General features: G+C 39.0%; 1 protein-coding gene across 2 annotated transcripts in view; it reads left to right on the top strand.

Moving 5' to 3' along the window:
* The window catches only part of LOC123959657 (netrin receptor UNC5C-like), a 187,276-nt gene extending 167,926 nt beyond the window's left edge, over positions 1 to 19,350 (top strand). For both annotated transcript variants that reach the window (XM_046033836.1, XM_046033835.1), the window contains 9 exons: positions 186 to 403; positions 1,840 to 1,975; positions 2,680 to 2,767; positions 5,633 to 5,801; positions 8,674 to 8,907; positions 10,610 to 10,759; positions 11,130 to 11,294; positions 13,825 to 14,003; positions 17,474 to 19,350. In XM_046033836.1, coding sequence (XP_045889792.1) covers positions 186 to 403; positions 1,840 to 1,975; positions 2,680 to 2,767; positions 5,633 to 5,801; positions 8,674 to 8,907; positions 10,610 to 10,759; positions 11,130 to 11,294; positions 13,825 to 14,003; positions 17,474 to 17,636 — 1,502 coding nt within the window. In that variant the 3' untranslated portion in view covers positions 17,637 to 19,350. The remainder of the gene's footprint in view (positions 1 to 185; positions 404 to 1,839; positions 1,976 to 2,679; positions 2,768 to 5,632; positions 5,802 to 8,673; positions 8,908 to 10,609; positions 10,760 to 11,129; positions 11,295 to 13,824; positions 14,004 to 17,473) is intronic.
* The last annotated feature ends 535 nt before the right edge of the window (positions 19,351 to 19,885 follow it).

Here is a 19,885-nt window from a genome sequence, read left to right as displayed (position 1 = left end):
CAAGTTCCCCACATTCGTCCCATACCAAGTGTCCAGCTTGACCGTACATTTTCCCTCTCAGTCTCAGACACCATTTTCACTGACTTTCACTGTTAGCTGAACAATCTAGCATTTTTGTCTCTTGTCATCTTCACTCATTCATTTTCTCTCCCCCCCCCCACCCCCCTTTCACTTTTTCCCTGTAGCTGATCTACTGACAGCGCCTCCTGACTTGACAAATGCGGCTGCCATGTATCGTGGTCCGGTTTATGCCCTACACGACGTTTCAGATAAAATCCCAATGACCAACTCTCCTCTCCTGGACCCTCTACCCAACTTGAAGATCAAAGTCTACAACTCGTCTGGCCTTGTCACACCACAGGATGACCTTGGAGGAGACTTCACATCCAAACTGTCTCCTAAGGTAATGTGATGGATGTATCACTCAATCTAATGCCAGTATCTTTTCATCCATGTCTATGATGATGTAAAATATAGGATAGGATTTTTGAAATATTTCCTCCTGAAGTGAGGTTGCACTGCAGAAGCATAAGGAGAAGTACTGGAACACGGCAGCATAAATACAAGTCCAAACACCATTAGTATACATGCAGCTCCGTGCCCCAGTTCCCCCCTCTGCGTCAGCTACATGGCATGCATACCAGTCGGTTGTCACAAATACAGATGAAGCCTCTCAGTTTCATCACGGCACCTGTCCTGAGCCAGTACGAGAGCTGAACTTGCTGTCTTTGAGGTCTACAGATCAGTGACATCTTTTTGATGATTTTATCTGTTGTTATGGGTGTTTTTTTTAGTTGTGGCCTTTTGACCTCCGCTCTGTCAAATGACTGACCTCACTTCGCTAAATTTTGTTCTTACTTCGGTGTCTGTCCTTAACACTCTGTGGCAAGTTCTTGTCAGCTTTGTGTGAGGCAGGAGTAAACTGCTGAATGTTAAGTTTGTATTTTGCATCTAACAGTGGACATTTCGACATGGAAATGCAAAGCAGGTCATATTTTACCACTTTCACCCTAAGGTGGTTTTACGGGTCTACTGTAAATCCGCCCTCTTCTCACAGACTGCCGGCTCAGCCCTTTCGCAGCTGTCCCAGGCAGATGCAACTCTCCCCTGTAGCATTTTATTAACATAAAAAACAAAATTAAACCATCAAAAACATAAAAAACATAAAGAACATAAAAAACAAAATTAAACCATCTTGATCAAATTTTAGTGGAACAGATTCATCTGTCAACACTTGCCCTAATCAGCCAGGCAAAAATACAACTGCAATGACCTATACAACCAGAGACTGGACTTGCACAGTCAAACTTCTCTGGACCTCCATGAACTTTTGGTTTCATTGGAATAAATCATTTGACAGTACTTGACATCAGCTCTTTCGCAGGAAGTTCGTCCTTCTGCATAGGCATTAAGTTCACATCTTTCTGCCTCCAAAGCAATAACTATGATCAGTTCTCTCAACTCTGATAAGAAAACTAGAGTTGTCAATCTTCCATATTGCACCATTACAGGTCATTTTTTATAACAGTCCCTAGGATTTTTCACATTCCTGCTATGATTGTCATGCATTCATTCAAATTCTGCTTATGTCATAAAGGTGCAGTAGCATTAACGTAAAATAAAAGGTGTGACTTCCAATGGGAATGCGTCGATAACCGTATTGCTCAGCCAAACCAGACATTGATTCATCAGTAGGTTTTATTTACCATTTAATGCCCCCAGACGTGCAGTTGAACAGCATCATACCCAGTTCTGTCTGAAACAGCATGAGTTGTGTTATGCCCTGTGATTCTTTATTTCTTATTATTATCATTCTGACTTTTGTCTTTTGATTCCTAGGTAACTCAGTCCCTGTTGGATAACAGCGATACCATAAATCTTCGCAACCAGAGCTTGGCCCGAACACGAGACCCTTCCTGTACCGCTCACGGATCCTTCAACAACCAGGGAGGACACCTCATTGTACCCAACTCTGGTAAACTTTCTACACACGCTTAACAGTTAATCATACATCTGGTTAATGTCTCATGATAAAGCAGTGACCAGCAGTGATTGTTTTGATATTTTATACCATATATTCTGACAGGACACAAAGTGAATTTTAGAGGTGGTATACGATTGCTTTCTGGGTTCCTGTCTGATTACACCTACATACCTTGAACATAAAGGGCCTCTCGTGTGATTTACAAAAAAATCAAAGAACTTTACATTAACTGCTATAAATGGTAAGAATGTCATCAAAGTTGATACTGATAAAAAAGTATTATAGAAATCTACATAATCAAATGCATCGAGCCACTGCTGCACAGTCGACATAAACAGCCTTGGGTTGTTCTCCGGTTGCCTAGTTGTAAAAGATAAAAACTTTCAGTAGACATGTGTTTGGATTTAAAAACAGTGGGCAGGCAAAAACAATGAATAATGTAACCTGCTGATAGGAAGCAGCTCCCAGAAGCTATAAAACACTCCAGCACCATTCACTTGATTATATATTGAAGAGAAAGTTTTACATGGGTTGCCTTTAAAAAATTATAATTCAATAATTAATCATAATGATAAAGTGATAATGGGTTGCACATTCAATAATTCAGTTGTGCATGGTAAAATTAATAAATCCGGTGATGAATCTCATTATTTCTGCCTCCATCCATAATGCTTCCCCTGTCCTCCTTCCTGCAGGCGTGAGTTTGTTGGTTCCAGCGGGTGCGGTTCCTCAGGGTAGGGTGTATGAGATGTATGTGACTGTGCACAGGAAGGACAGCTTGAGGTAAGTTTAGTCTCTCTCTTTCCCTCAGTTTTCCCTCTGTGGCTTTGTGTCCTGTTGTCCCCATGTTCTCTTCATCTCTGCAGCTCCCTTTATGTTCTTTTCATTTCTTAGTTTGTTTTTCTTGTCTGTACTTCTCCGTCTTTCTCCTGGGCAGCGGCTCCTCAGACCTGTTTGTTTGGTTGCGTGGGGAGTCGTTCACAATGTGACATGGTCTTAGGAAGAAAAGCAAGGAATGAATCATTATTATTTATAGTGTGTAGTGTCTCTATGCACACCTTCTTTTGCTGATTCATTCAGCGGAGGTCAGTTAATACCACAGATTTCCTATATTAGTGGCAGAATTAAAATTGCTAAGTAACAGAGTTGAGGAGATTATAAGGGAATATTTTACACACTATTACCTACTTAATATTATAATCTTTACAGTAATCCACATTATTACAGTAACAATTTACATATTTAATCAGTGTTTTACAGATTGTCAAATCAGGGCTGTTATCCAAATGTAGAGCTCCTAACACCCATTATTCTAAGATATGTGAAACTAATGTTGATTTAATTGCGACCAACAGACTTTTATTTATTTTATTTTATTTTTACTTCATGCCATGTTCTAGATCGAAAAAACAAACATCAAGCTTTTGACAGCATATGCAAAGAGACCACTGTTTCCACAGTAACTAACAGATTAGTGGTTATTTTTGGAATCACTGTAATCCTGTTACATGTGCTATAATCCTTTACTCCCAAACCCTGTGCATGGGTGAGGTAAAGCTGTCTGTGGGACATGAGAGACAATGGGGAAAACATTCCATATTCCAGCTGTTGTGTACAAATTTCCTTGATGCAAATTTTTGGGACATTATCAGCACTCTGTTTGAAAGTGACTTGGCATAGCAAAATACCTACAGTAAGGCAAAACTCAAAAGCCTGCATTCACACAGGTATCTACATGTGCGTGCAAATGGAAAGCGGTTTCACAATATATTGGGGTTTTTTTACGCTGACATTTAAGAGAGAAGGAGATATTTTTATTCAACAGAGTCTGTATGTGTCCTGATGATTTGCTCTGCCTTGCTGCAGAATAATGTCCTTTTAAAGTTATGTTGGACACATTTTTCCCACAAACACGACTAAGCCATTTATCCCGACAGCTAGTGGTGAATTTAAAATTCTTCCCTAGAGCCAGACATTTTGTCACGTACCTATAGTGGTATTTAGTCATGCGGACAGTTTTGTTTTTATCTGGTTTTCAGATATCTGTGTCTGAGATTTCTGCCTTCACGCCAATACAGTGAAGGTGAATAGGTTTTGTTTGTAATTTAAATGTCTCTATTAAGAAGCAGTGTCCTGTTTACACTGGAAAATTTGCATAACATGCTATCAACAGGTTTCATAGAGGCTATTTCTTTGGAAGAGAGTGGTTCCAATAAAAGTTGCATCAATTTGTTTATCTAGTGTCTTCTAAATATTTTTAATGCTGTGTGCAGGACTACAAACTAAATCCTTTCCGCATTCATTGTAATGGGGGTGGCAGGGAAATTTTTCTCAAAAACAGGGAAAATAAAAATATCTGCTTGGCTGGTATCACAAGACTTAAGTGATGTGTGTGACAGTTGTTGTTACAGATTGATTCATGTATTCTGTCCCATGCATCCATTCTAGCTTCTCCCTAATGAATAGCAGTCAATAATAATAAGGTCCCCTGCAGTGTGCTTTGTTTTTTTCAAGACTCAAACCTCTTCTCTGTGCTCTGTCTTCATCTCAGTCAATAGCTGGCTAGCAAAAATCACATAGCTGCGTTGACTCTCAGCAACACGAGCCATAATCATGTGGTTTAGCTCATTAAGACCTAACCCTTGAGTGTCCGTTTTCCCAAATACACAACATAAAACAACTATTTTCTCTATTTGTATGATAAAAGACATTATAAATCAATAACACTGCAGTTCATTAAGGAGCGACCCCTGCATTAGGAAAGTCAAGGGGTGCTGTTACAGTTTGAGTCATACTGTTTTTATCTGTTAGCTTCTCCTACCCACGTGAACCCTTTTATGAGTCAATAATGAGCTCCAGCAGCTGAATCGATAATACTGCTAAGGATTAGTGCCCCCCTGACACGAGGTGGGCTGAACAACAAAAAACAAAACCACTGTTAAAATTAAGATCCATCTCCTCTATCCATATGGGCTTTTCCGAGTTAATAAATGACTTCAGCAACATGAGGGAAATTGATGACTGGATAATAGATTACACAGGAGAGCACAGACATTTACATATGTATTTTCATATTTAACTATTAAGGATGTAATTTTTACGTTTCAATTTCCTAATGAAAGAAGACTAATCAATTCTGATGGGGTTCATTTTGTATAATCTCACATTTATTTACATTAGAAGAGCATGTAGTATTCTGTTGCTTAACTGTAACATACATTTATTATCAAGTGCTTCAGGTTCGTTCCAATACTTGACTTTATTGTAAAAAGCAGGAAAGCCTAGCCTAGTCATTTATTTTCTGCCCGTGAGCAACTGATTTCAGCTGAGGCCCAACTGAAGCCCTGCTGACTCCACTAATCATCCTCTGATTGAATTTGTGCTGCTCTGATCTGTTTTTTTCTCTGCTTTTCTCATCTACTCTAAGCCAGTCTATCTTACCTCTATCATAACTGTCCACCTGGCTTCTCTATTATGCCAGCTGCATTTTTCCATACATGAACATTAAAACAAATAACACACACCAGAACTGAAATCAATACCGCTTGCTGAAGTTGTTGCTCACAGTAACTGGTGGCTCACACTGCAGCCATCCTGTCGTTCCTTTCTGAAGAATCATTTCATCTCAGTGTTATCTGTCTTTTCCAGACCCCCGGTAGAGGACATCCAGACAGTGCTGAGCCCAGTGGTGAGTTGTGGACCTCCAGGAGCCCTGCTGACCAGACCAGTGATCCTCACCATCCACCACTGCGCTGACAACGTCCAGGAAGACTGGCTCATACAGCTAAAGAACCAACTGGCCATGGGAGAGTGGGAGGTGAATGTTCAACACTGCATCTTCGGTGTTTGTGTGTACTGTGTAAATTGCTTGCATTGCATTTAAAGATACATCTAGATGCACAAAAATGTACTCGTACTATAGCTAAATAATCCAAACATGAAGAAGTTGGCATATAATGTAACCTTTATTTTAACAGGAAAGTCCTATTGAGACACAGGCTCTTTTACAAGGGAGTCCTGTATATCACAAATAAAATGGAATAAATGAGAGTAAATGAAGAGACTATCTAACTACAATTGGTCAGGAATTTAAAAACAAGTGCCTATGCCGGTTAGAATGTCTGATATTCTTTTTTTGAATGCAGCTAAAATGATTGGTATGCCAACCTTAAGCTTAGCAGTTCATTCCAGGACGATGGGCTGAGAGTAAGACAGTCCAGCAACAGATCTTAAATTATATATACTTTGTATGGGAGAAAACTTTGAAACGATATAACAAGGCATATACCAGGAATAGCCTTGTAAATGAAAATGTACCAGTGCAGAAGCCTGTGCGTTTTAAGAACATGCGTGCGCACATACATTATCGTCTTAGCCCCAGAAGAATAGCATATATTATGCATTTTACACATGCAGTGAGTGAGGGAGGGAGAGGAAATGAAAGAAAATAAGAGAAAATTTGGTAAACATAAAGTGCCTACAGGCTAGTAGACAAGCAGGGGGTTGAAGACTCCTATCAAAAGCAATTTGTTATGCTCCTGCCGTCTTCCTCTTCTCTCATCTTTCTTCTTATGTTTCTGTCCCTCCTTTTTTTCTGCCCTTCTCTCTCCCTCCTCCCGTGTTTCTCAGCGTGAAGCCTCTACCTCAGCAATCTGTTTTGTGTGTGTGTGTATGTGTGTGTGTGTGTGTGTGTGTGTGTGTGTGTGTGTGTGTGTGTGTGTGTATGTGACTGCGTACGTACGTGTGTATGTCTGTTTCTGTGTGTGTGTGTGTGTGTGTGTGTGTGTGTGTGTGTGTGTCCTTGTGTGTGGGTGTGGGTGATAAGGCTGTCTTGCAGCATCACTGTGTCTACAAGGCCCCCGTATGCTGTCTTCTGTTGCTTATCACAGCTCAACACAATGTCTCTGCACAATTAGCCATGCATAAGATTCTGTGTGTGTGTGTGTGTGTGTGTGTGTGTGAGAGAGAGAGTGAGTGTGAGAGTGAGTGAAGGGAGAGAGAGAGAGAGAGAGAGAGAGAGAGAAGAGAGAGACAGAAGGGCTTGGGTGCAGAGTGGGTAAAGACGACAAAAATGAAAAGTGGAATTTCATCAGGAAGTCGATTTGTTTTTCTCTTATTGCAGTAAAACATCCATTTCCCATCAGAAAGTTTTCCACAAAACAGGGAGAGGAAGGTAATTGAATTCCCCTCACATCAGGGGGGAGCAGCCACGGTTGTGATTACCAGTAATAACAGATTCATACCATATTGCTTTCCTACCTCTTCGTATTGATTTGGCTTGCTCATCTGCAGGAAACACAACTCCACGTGAACTGTGATTCAGAGCTCAATATTTGTATCACATGTGTTCGTGTAGAACAGATCCGTGCCACAGCACGTTTGCATCCACAGACGTACACAAGCAATTACACGCAATACATGCATGACTAAGATTCAGTACTTGTATATTTAAAGAAAACACAGTGAGCCTGTGCGTCCTCATTCAGCCCAAAGAGCCATATGGATTTACAATAACTCAGGCTGTGACAGAGAGCTATAGAAATTATATGAGCAACAGCCAGCAGATAATCACAGCGGGATTGGACACACTTCACAGACGGCACCGCCAAACAAGTGTTATTATTGTCCTAATGGACACCTTGATTTACTTTCAGAAGTCATATGTACAACCAGACATGCATTTACATTTCAATTCAGTCAATCTCAACATGAACAAAGGAATCCACACTGTGGTGAATCAAAAATAACTTTTTTTCTAAGATGAATTAGCAGGCTAACAAGAAGAGTCACACACGCTTATTAAAAAGATCTACAAGCCAAAATGATTCAAACTCAACATTTACAGTTGGGCTTTCTGTTGCTTAACAATGCTTTCTCTATAGGTAGCACAGTTCTGTCAGTACAGGCATCGCATTGAAAAATACCTGTTTATAGCAACAGAGGAATCAGTTAGAAGCCACAACCTGCTTACTCGGGGGTTGTTTGCATTAGTGGAAATGGCTCCAAATGCATCAGTTGTGTTATGTTAACACACAAACTGTGGCTTAATGCCCGTACATTCTCAGATAAAGCCGGTATTCAAATAATGCCCAGGTCTCACTAAAAGCAGCCTGTACAAACAAATAAAGGCTGTTCCCAAATAAAGGGGGAAACAAACAAAATCAGCTAGACCGGGGGTCACTTTGTAAATTCACAATACATCTCCACAGTTTCTCTATCAGCACAGGAACATAGTTATTTCATAGTCATCACCATGTTGATCATAGCATGTTGTTTAAACAGAAATGCTGTTGTCAGAAACTTTTTTTAAGACTGATTCCACAAAACATTTTTTTCTTATTAGTGTTGATTAAAGCCAGCATGTCCTGCAAAAGCCTTCTTATAATAGCAAGGAATTATGCCCCTGAACCCCTGAATGGAGTTGTGAAACAGATTTTGACAACAGCAAATTATCACTGCAAACAGGAGTAGATCAAAAGACAGGCAGAGTACTTAAATAATAACATACTTATATTACAGCAGTGATTAAAAATAAAGACCCATTTTTGAAGGTAGTTGGCCTTAAATAAAGCTCTAGATCTCTCTTCAGGTGAAATGAGTAAAAGCTCACAGCCCCCCATCAAAGACCCAGCGTGACACTGAAAGTCTAAAAATGTGACTTTGTGTGTGTGTGTGTATGATTCCTACAGGATGTGGTTGTAGTGGGAGAGGAAAACTTCACTACCCCCTGCTATGTGCAGATGGACTCGGAGGCATGTCACATCCTAACAGAGACACTGGGGACTTACTGCCTGGTGGGCCAGTCAGTCTGTAAGGCAGCCGCCAAGAGGCTCAAACTGGCTGTTTTTGGACCCGTCTCCTGCACAACTTTGGACTATCACATCAGGGTCTATTGTCTGGATGACACACAGGATGCACTCAAGGTAAAGTGTTGATGATGACTGTATGTGCACACATGCATACATAGTATAGACATATAGTATGTATCTACAGTATGCACAGTTGCCAAGCTCGTATTGAATATCAGCGCAGGTAGAGAAGAGGTGTGTGACATTTTAGGCCTACTGCTCTGTTGTGTTCTTTAGTTCTTCTTTTGTTCTCTCTTGGACCTTCCCATGCTTAAACTGTTCCATGGTAATTAGCATTTGAAATAAAATGTATTATAGCTTAAAGAGAAATGATTGTCTAGAGTCATAAATAGTTTTAAAGTTTTTTTTTCACCTCTATTTCTTTCTGTGGAGCGGTAAACAAAACAGGGTCAAACAATGTCAAAATAACGATGCTTTGGAATTTAAACAAATTCAAAGCACTGGAGGGACCATCTGATACGGGAGATTAACATTGGTAATTTATGCATGCAATGATAAGTCAAGTGTCAGGGTGGCACACAGCCATGCGCACGCTCACACAAACATCAGCGCACACTCTTTTTTTTCCATTTTTCCATTTCAAACAAGCAATTGTAGCTCGAAAACAAAGTTCAGAGGTGGACTTTTTAATGGTGGAGACTTTGTGTAGTATAAGTGATCTCTTTGCGTTTCAAAGGGGGGAAGTCTCTGCTGTAAATCTACAATAGAGCTGGCGCGTGGGAAGATGATGGGAAGGATGAATTGATTATTTTGAAAGGGTTGTAGGAGGCATCAGAAGTCGTACTGATAACTTATTCTTCCATCAGAAATAACTGAGGGTTTGTGTGTGTGTGTAATAATTTGTTCATTTAAGTGGATCTGTAGGCAACAGTTCAAGAGCCTGTAAATACGTTGATGTTATCAATATGTGTGTTTACCATTTTGCATTCCGGTGTGTTTGTAGGGCACAGATACTTTCTTAGTACTCTCTCGGTGTGGGCTTAGTTGATATACAAAAGTCAATTTGCAAAGGATGAGCAAAAATCCCCACAGGACTGTGTGTGCAATGTATTATTATTAACTGCAGCATAGCAAAGTAAAATGTGCTGCCTCCTTTGCCTTACAAAATGGACAGAGACATCAAATGGAAATCCAAGATACTAAATTAAAACAAAAATTCACGTTCAGTGCACCACACTTTGAATCTGTTTTGAGGGAGGTAGTAGTTCCAGTATCCTTAAAACTATAAATAGTGTGCACAAGGAAATGTAGTGGTTGTTGTCTTAACATGCTAGCAAAAAGAGAAGGGGTAATGGGAAAAATTTTAAATAATCAGAATTCAATTTGTGTATTTTCAAAAGTAATATGATGATTGAGGTCATCTTCTAAAGTCAATAGAAGTAATTTAATTGTACTGTTTGACATTAGAGATATGCTTCATTTCCACATCTCACAACAGCAGTATTTTGAGTGGTGGTGCATTATTAATCAAGGTTTTTATGGAGTATCTTAATGTTCAGTGCAGTTAGCAGAGCCAAGCTTTGCTTAAATCCAAGGAATATAGCTACAGAGGTTTGTGATGAGATCTTAATGAAAACATTCTCGTGTTTCAGCTATTTCATGGTGCCGTCAACTTCAAGGCAACATCCAAGACAGCACTGTCTGGAGTAATTAAGCTAGATAAATCTAAGGCTTTCTACAGTCTGCATGAAAAACAAATGGTTCAGTGAGCAACATAGAAGCAAAGTAGTTTTTTCTTTTGTTGTTTTTTGTGCAGGAGGTTCTTCAGATGGAGACCCAAATGGGAGGGAAGCTTCTGGATGAGCCAAAGACTCTGAACTTTAAAGACAGCACACACAACCTGAGACTGTCGATACACGACGTGCCACACACACACTGGAAGAGCAAACTCCTCGCAAAGTATCAGGTGAGAGGGATATACACACCCACATACATGTAAAGACATTTTAGGTGGTGTAGAATATTTTGTATAATGATATAGTACCACTTATATTTAGTCAAATAAGGATGTACTATTGTAAGGCTTTGTGTCAAGGTACATTTTGTATGTTTTGTGCTTTGGTCCAGAGTAAATTATTATTATATATATTATTATTATTATTATTCACCTTAAGTATCCACAAGGGTTAAAGATTAGCGACAAATTCCATTTTTTACGGGGTGCAGCCATTCATTCTATCAACGTCATAGCCACAGTTCGAAAATACTTTGACTTATCAGGTTACCTGTCTAATGAGTCAAAATTTGCTGTCAATTATTATTTGTGCTTTTTCTAGGAGATCCCGTTCTACCAGGTCTGGAGTGGCAGTCAGAGAACTCTTCATTGTACCTTCACCCTGGAGAGACTGAGCTCAGCCACCACAGAGATCAGCTGCAAACTGTGTGTGCGGCAGGTGGAAGGAGAAGGACAGATCTTTCAGCTCAGCAACACACTGGAGGAGGTAAGTTAGTAGAAATCCACACGCATGCAGCAAAACAGACATATGTATGTGCAAGAAAACGGCAGAAGACAACTTTCACTCACACTGGACAAGGGCAGGATACTGAGAGATTTAAAAAAACACTAAAAAGTGATAAACACAGTCACACACACTGGGGCCGGGGGGGAGTCCTTCTACTAACTCCTACATTCCCGTACTAAAGGTCCTAAAGTCACTAAGTTTTTCTCAGTCTGTCAGACAGTCAGGGTTCCTGCTATGGTTCTGTGACTCTGTTCAATCATTCATACTGGGGCTAGAGGTCACATAACATGAGTGGAATAACTCGTCTTTGATTTTGCTAGTCCATGTAACCACAAAGTCACTCACTGTGTGTGTCTCTGCGTGTGTATGTGTGTGTGCGAACAGTTTTGGTCGAAGGTCAGACAGTTCTTGTCGCTGCTTTGAATTCTCCCATGGTGTTCATAGATGATAGCGTTGCACTTGAGAATTTTTTAACCCTTGTTTAAGCAGGTACGTTTACAAAGAGGATATATGTTTTTTATTATTTTGCAGCCGCAGGTGTGGTTACACAGATTTTATTTACTCCTCCAGCATTGGTCACTGAGCAAAATGAGAACCACTGCTTACTTTCTCATTTTTCACTTGTCTCAGCCATCCTGTCACCACTTTTATGTCATCCTGTCAAGGGTTATGCACTGCAGCCCGACTAATACTAGATTTTTATAGGCCGATATTGATATCAATATTTGAGAGGTTAAAAAATCTGATTACAATATATTTGTCTGATATTCATTTTTATTACATAAACACAAACGTATGCAGCACTTTAATCCTTCTGATGTGTATATTTATGTTTTTTGTTGTCACAAAGAGCTCACAAAGAAATAACTCATTATTAGTACCGCATGTTGTGAATAATGATGTAAAGACAGGATGAAGAGGAGGCATCTTGTACAGTAATGATCTGGGGCTTATTACTTTGGGATCACAGCATATTTAGCTTTTTACCTATCAGTCAGCTAAAAATACATAGTTGCTGACACACGTGTTGGTTACCAAATGATTTGTATAAATATATAGGCTACAGGGACACATACAGCTACATACAGCTCATTTTTTCATTTTCATTTATTTAGATCGCTTCCTGAACAGATCAGCAGATGGATTTATTAGTAGTTTAGCTTTTGAAATATTGCTAAAATCACATATCTGCTATAGTAAAATCCTGTGGTTGGTTCTATAGTCTGCGGTATCCCTGCGGTAGTTTGGTCCGCACCAGAGTTTGATTGACAGCTTTCACATCAGCACAAATGAACCGCACTAACTGGGCAAGACTGGCTCTGTGAAGGGGGTACTAAAGGGGTCGGATCAACAACAATACAAATAGGCCACAGTGTTCATGCTGGTACTGTTTGCTGCATTAAACCTTTTGGCAGTAGTGGGGGCTCGACTCTGCAGAAAGACACACATGGGGACTGCGTTTTTTGCCTTTTAAGTGTGGATTCACTGAAATAAATTGTGATGATTTGCCGGTGTGTCTTCTCTCTTGCAGTTATTAAAATGTGAGAGCTGGAAAAATCACACAGTGAAAGAAAGCATAATGTCCCATCTCGCATTTCTCCTGCACTTCCTAATGTGATTCTCTACTTACTTCATTATGCCTTCTGACAAATAAAAACAAAACAAACAGCCTAAATATTTTGTTATGTTGATCAGTTGTAATCCATTTTTAATAAGCCATACCTAGTCTTACAAAATAATTACTATGATCACATGGGATGTTTAGCAAGCATGGCGATTAGGAGGCGGAAAAGCTAAAGAAAATTTCAGCAAGTCTCCATGTGCATGTGTTAAATAAAATGCTGTAGACAATCCACCAACCCAGCAGTGTCCTGCATGTTTAAAAATGAAAAGTAAAGCAGATTTAAAGCATTTATTATTTCAACAGACAAACAGTGATGCCCCTTTGCATCAGTCATTCAATCTCTAGCAGCAGAAAGCTTTCTGCTGTAAATTGGAGCTAAGTAGATGCAGTAAATAATAATCATTCACATCAACAGTGGCAGTTGTTGTTTCCCTCTGCCAAGACACATTCATTAGACCGCTGCCTCCTTTCAGCCCAGGAGTGGCAGATTAATGGGATGAAGGTTTAGAAAGAGATCGACAATGAAAGGAGAGAGAGAGAGTGTGATTGGAAGCTTAGTTTTGTGTTTGGTTCACTCTTGTATTAATGACTTATATTTAATTGGTCACACTGAAGGCAAGGAGCAGAGAGACGAGCAGAATCTTTGTCAGAAGGACCGAGATTGTGACATATTTGAAGTCGAAATATGATGGCTTTAACTTTACCAATGTTGCCACAAGGATGCATGATCCATGTTACTTTTAAGGCTTTTTGGTATAGTGTTCATAGCTCCATCCCTGTTATTTTGTGTCTCCACTGTAGAAAATATGTAGACACCTAATTTCTCTGTTGATTAAACATTTTAAATTAAACCAAGAATTGACCGGTTTCTGTCTCACTTTCCAGGAGCTCCAGTGCATAGACACATCCCTGATGGACCCAGCCAGTAATATCACAACCTTAGTGGGGCCCAATGCCTTCCGCATTCCTTTATCCATCAGACAGAAGCTGTGTGGCAGTCTAGATGCACCACAGACCAGAGGCAATGACTGGAGGATGCTGGCCCACAAACTCAACCTTGACAGGTGACACACACACACACATTGTTTTTATAATTTATTTGTATGCTTCTCTTAGGTGTTTTGCTTGGTTTGGAGGAGGGGGCGGGGACTGTTTTGAGCTTTGAGTCAATTTCTGTGAATTGAAATGGTGCAGCTCTACTGAGTTGAATCAGTCTTTTTGGAATGTTATTCTTGTTCTTATTCTGTCCCTTATTGTATCTCAATGGACGCAAAGATACAATGCCCATACAAATACCACAGAGGCAAAATCACATTGACAACTAATCTTTTCTTATAGAACGTACATCTGTACTCTAAACTGTGCACAAAAAGTCTGGTAACTCAATTTCAAACATTTCATTATTTTTGACATGCATCCCTGTAGAGTTTGAGTAAAATAAAGCATTGCTGGACTCCCATGCACCGACAGTAAATAGTAAAGGTGCAGTTGTCTATTTGCATCTGACTCACAGGTAGCATCTTTATCCCCAGACGTGTGACTCGATAATTCAGTCCGGAGGTCCATTTACCATCAGCTACTGAAGCAGAAGCAGATATTGAGAGGATAATTGGGCACAAGTGCACCTCATTATGCTAACAGGCGGCCAGCCCATGATGTAGTTTGTTAATGTGGGCACCAAATATTGTGAAAAATGGACAGCTAGCCAAATTGTTGTTTACTTCCACATCTCCACTAAAAGCTACTCTTCAAAAGGAGCATGATAAAATGGTTTAACAAGGAAATAACATCCTTTGTCCTCTCTGCTCTTGTAACCGCCGCGTCATGTCTGTTTGACTTCAAAGTATGACTCATGCTTTCCCGTCACATCAATCTCTTCTCGCAAAACTACCATACTCATGTAAATGTAAGGAGTGAAACCTGAGCTGTGCGCACTTGCACACAGACATAGACAAACAAACAGAGAATTTTGAACATTTTGGTCTATTGTACTGAAACAAACAACAAAAGGTGGATCTCAGCAATTCAGTTCACTTAACAGCAGGATACCTCTTTTCACTTACTGCAGACAGTTGGAGACTGGGACAGAGAGTGAGAAAGAAAGTAACAAAGTAAGAAAGAAAGTAATGAAAATAGCTTATTAGATGTTTTGAGTGAGAGAAAATATGAAAAAGAGGAGAAACTGCTGGATTAGAGACAGAAAGGAGCAGAGGAGTGAAGTACATGACTCTGGTTGTGTTTAAACAGTACCAGAGTGTGCCAACAGTACAATCACAGGATTTACAGAGGAACAGAGAGTCTCATTTTTATCCCCATGGGACTCCAATCTGATGGCTTTTCTACTAAAGCAGCATTGAGGTCTTTGTCACAGATGGCTCAGCGTCTGACTTTTCCTCTGCAGCCATTGTGTACTTGACTCAGCTTTAGTATTTACCATTACTATGAACATTGTCCTCCCTGTAGACTTGTTGGCACGTTTCTGTGCTCTAATTGCAATTTCAACAATGCGTTTATTTTTCTTATTTGTTTAAAAGGTTTGGAACTGAACATACATGATGGCAACTTTTCTAAAAAGGATTCACCTGCCACATTTGATTTTGTCCTTCACTCGTTACATTTTATATCATGTTGTATTCAGGATGTAATCAAGGGAGTTCCTTTATAGGTAGTTCTTGTTCTGATTGTCTTGCTGTTTTGTCAGATATCAGGAGTTTTCAACAAGATTTTAGCTTATAAATCAGAGTCAGGTAAAAATTCATTACATTTACATAACTTCTATAGCATTAGTAATAAATAAAAGGGTCCAATTTGTCACCTGTCCACAGTAAAATTCAGAATATTGTAAACATCTCTCACCACACAAAATTCAAAATATAAGTTTCTTGTGAAATGTCATGAGAACAAATGGTATAATCACCAAAACACACATAATGGTATCTTTTCAGCTTAGTTATTTTAACTACCAGTGAATCCAATAACAAACAATTCAAGATACATGTTTCAAATCGCCTTAGGAGTGCTGAAAGTAGTATGCTACTGTACTGTAAAAGACAGATGACACAGTTTTCACATTAGGCAATACACTTACCCCACATTTACAGAATCTATCATTTCCGTAATATCTATCCTATATGTGATCAAGTTGTGATCAATGACGACATCCTCTACAATCACTGATGCAAGAAACAAACCTTTACTGTATTTTACAGTATTGCAACATATAGGTTTTGTCTAATCAAATGTAACAAATACTACAACAATAATTATGGATGATAATCATGTAGTGTATTTTACAGTATTGTATTGTACATACTGTAATTGTTGCAGTGGTCCTTTGTGGCTCTGTTTGTTAAAGCACTAAGCTACTTGCACTAAGGTTGTTGGTTTAAATCCCACTGAGTCCACATAAAAATCTCTCGCCTTAGGGTGGTGATTCTAAAGTTTTAAATCTGAACATATCAGGCAATATAAACAACAATGCATACATGTTTATTAAGTAAATGATTCGGAAACCATCAATTAGGACCAATGAGCATGAGCAATGAGCAATGAATGAAAGTAAAAGGTATTTTAAAAATACAGAAGAAAATCTTATCCAAAGTTATGCATGTACTTTGTATGAACATAATGTATTTCCATGTGAAACATGTCTTTCTACATGTTTTTGTTGTACTCAGTCAATGTCAGGAATACTTACAGTTGTGTAAAAGTTATTTTTTGATGATCTGCTGTATTTTTTGTTGTGTGATGTGGTAATATTACCACATACTTGTGTGAATAGTGCCATAGCAACAGAAAAAAAAAACTGTAAGAAAATCAATATCCCAGATTACATAACTGGTTATTATTTCATACTATAATATGCGGTTATTGTATGACCCATCATCCATATTCATCTAAGCTTAAGAAATCATTTATTTCTATTTTCATTTGTATTCTATGAAAATGTGTAAAAAAATTTTTTATTTATTATCATTTATTGATGTGATAATTCTGTGTTTGGGAGCAAATCAGCGATCGATCGGCACTTGCGCTACTGCTAAATATCTGGAGGCCGACTTGACATTGGCAGCCAATGATAGCAGCTTTATAGCAGATAGCAAATACTACAAAAACTCTTTTTACTTTTTACTTACCTTCAGCTCTCTCTGTAGCACAGACAATCCCTGCTGCCTGTGTGTGCCAATCCATTATTTCACCATATTCTTTATCATTTTTATCTTTATAATAATAAACAACTCCTGTTTTGTGTGTAGTTTTACGTCATTTCCCTTTTCTTTTTCACGTGTTTTCTTGACAAAACGTGGTTTGGAGACCAGCCTTTGGGTGACAGAGTCTTTTGTCAGCTAGTGTGGTGTGTGACCCGTCACCAGTCAGTCACGTAGTGTGAACTCCCGTTATAAGACAGCAAGTGGCGTAGTCTGAAAAGCACAGCGATATGACGACGCTGAAAGTCGTGTGGTCTGCACGAGCCTTACAACAGTTGAAAGTGAGAGAAATCTGCTTAACATATCTTTTGTCCCTCATCATCCAGGTACCTGAACTACTTTGCCACCAAGTCCAGTCCTACGGGTGTGATCCTGGATCTCTGGGAGGCCCAGCACTTCCCTGATGGAGACCTAAATGAATTGGCTGCAGTGCTGGAAGAGATGGGTCGCCATGATGGTAACCTCACCGCCATGACAACAGAACACTGATGAAGCAACGTGGTTGGAGACGATTACACGTGAATTCACTACGGTTGATACTGCAGCAAGGGCAATGAAAAGAAATGTTGTCAAAATGGTGATTGAGCACCAATTAAAAACCATGGTAATCGTGCCGACATGGCAATAGACAGAACAAGGATGTGCTCGAGCTGGTGGTGGAACTATGTGTGTATCTTTGTGTGTTTATTTGAGCAACGTTGCAGTGTCGTTTGTGACCTAAGGAGAGATAACCCAACACAAACAGTGTCTATCGGGAACAAACAAAACATACACACACTTAAAAACAAAAAAAGACCATGTCTAGTGTAACACTAGTTGTTCTCTTGCTGTTATTGTATACTGAACAAAGAGAAGCAGAGAAAAGAAAAAATAAGCAACAGAGGTACTGACCTTGAAAACCTCTATAGGAATGGAACAGAATCATAAACGGAGAGAGAGGCTAAAGTGATTACAAAAGAATGGGAGAAGGTAGAGTGAGGAAAATAAGAGAGGGTGACTTGGAGACAAGAATCTTTAGTTAGACGAGAGTAAACACAGAGAGAAGCCAAACAATTAAGGGAAGGAAGGGAAGAGAAGATGTGAACATAAAATGATGGAAGAGGACGTATGTGATCATCTGTAACAGGATGGAAAACAGATAATGAGAGAGGGGAGAGAACCCACTCTTCTTTTGTGAGCCTTGTGAGCTGTACATGTTTGCCAGTACAGTTTGTTGTCTTTATATCGTTTCCTAGGGAACGCTCTATGTATTCTGCTGTCCATATGTGTGGATCATTTCCTGCTAACAGAATTTGCTAAGCAGTGTCAATCAAGGATCCTGACCAGAAATGAGCCCAAGACAACAGGTTTCCCTTTTTGGCTGAGTCACTAGATTTTGTGCATCACAGTCATGGATTTCCTCCAAAATGTATCAATACATTAAATCATGCAGGTCACAGGAAATGTAGAAGTCAAAGGCAACTGAACTTTATGTCCTGTAGTTTTTAACTTATGACTCTAATGTTCTTGAAGAAGCCAGTCCTAAAGACGATTACACCCTTGATGGATGCATGCAAAAAATTATTTTTTGTTTGCCATTTATAGTAGTGTACGGTTGTGACAGACTTAAGAAATTGTCTGTTTTGAGGTATATATAAGATTGCACTTATGATAAACAGATAAATGAGACAAAGGTGCAGACTGTCAGCTATTCATTCTCATGCAAAATATAGTACAGTACATTATACTAAGAAGCTTGCATAAGCAAGCAGCAAAAACATTTCAGCACCTATTGGAGGTTTACCACAAGCCATTGAAATGATGATCTTCAAGCTACAAACGCATCTCAGCCTAAAATCAAGTATTGACATACTATTTGCAGTAATGCTGATGATTTATTCCTCGCCAAAGAGGAGTCTTTTAGTGATGCAGCATGGTAGAATGCCAGCCATGGATATTGCATTTGGTTAACCACAGATCCAGGAGTCTCTTTGATAGATTGTTGGGGCTTGTTTCTGGACAGGGTCCAACTCAGAGAAAAGAGAGAGGAAGCAAAAAGGGATGAACTCGAAATGAAAACACAATTGTTTTAACAACAATATAACAGTAATATACACAGTACCATAGTATTATGTGCTAGTGAATAAAATAAAGCTGATATCATTCATTACCGCTAAAAGTACCCAATATACAGATTTTATCAATCATATTTTCATTTACTAAAATATATATAGCCTATATATATATATATATATATATATATATTTTTTTTTTTTTTTTTTTTTCTAATATTTTCAGTGTCCCATCATCACAGGATGTCAGTTGTGTTATCTGCCATCAGGCCACATGTGATTTCATTTGTGATCACCACCATGACTTTGCTGGTCACTAGCACCATCCAGTGGCTTTTGAAGAATAACAGCATTTATGTTTTCCTTGATCTTCTGAAACGTGTAAATACATGATTATCATGTTCATTCTAATGACCTTGTATTAGCATAACATTTTTGTTCAGTGGTCATTATTGTGTTCTTTTCATTCACATGATTATTTTTTGTTTCCATTTTAATGTTTTTAGGTGGGAGGGAGGATAAAATCTGTAACATATCAGTTAGTTGCCCTTTTATCTAAAACAATGTTCTGTCAGCAACTAACATTCCAACTGATGGTGTATTTAGTTGATAAAGTTGCAATTTAGAGCTAAAGGTCGAGATACCAACTGAAGGGCCTTTGTAAAATGAAGTGTAATATATTTGTGT

Source organism: Micropterus dolomieu, linkage group LG21 (genome assembly GCF_021292245.1).
Source record: "Micropterus dolomieu isolate WLL.071019.BEF.003 ecotype Adirondacks linkage group LG21, ASM2129224v1, whole genome shotgun sequence".
NCBI lineage: Eukaryota > Metazoa > Chordata > Actinopteri > Centrarchiformes > Centrarchidae > Micropterus > Micropterus dolomieu.
The sequence above is the reverse complement of the archived record's forward strand: the minus strand, read 5'-3'. Positions and strand labels throughout refer to the sequence as shown.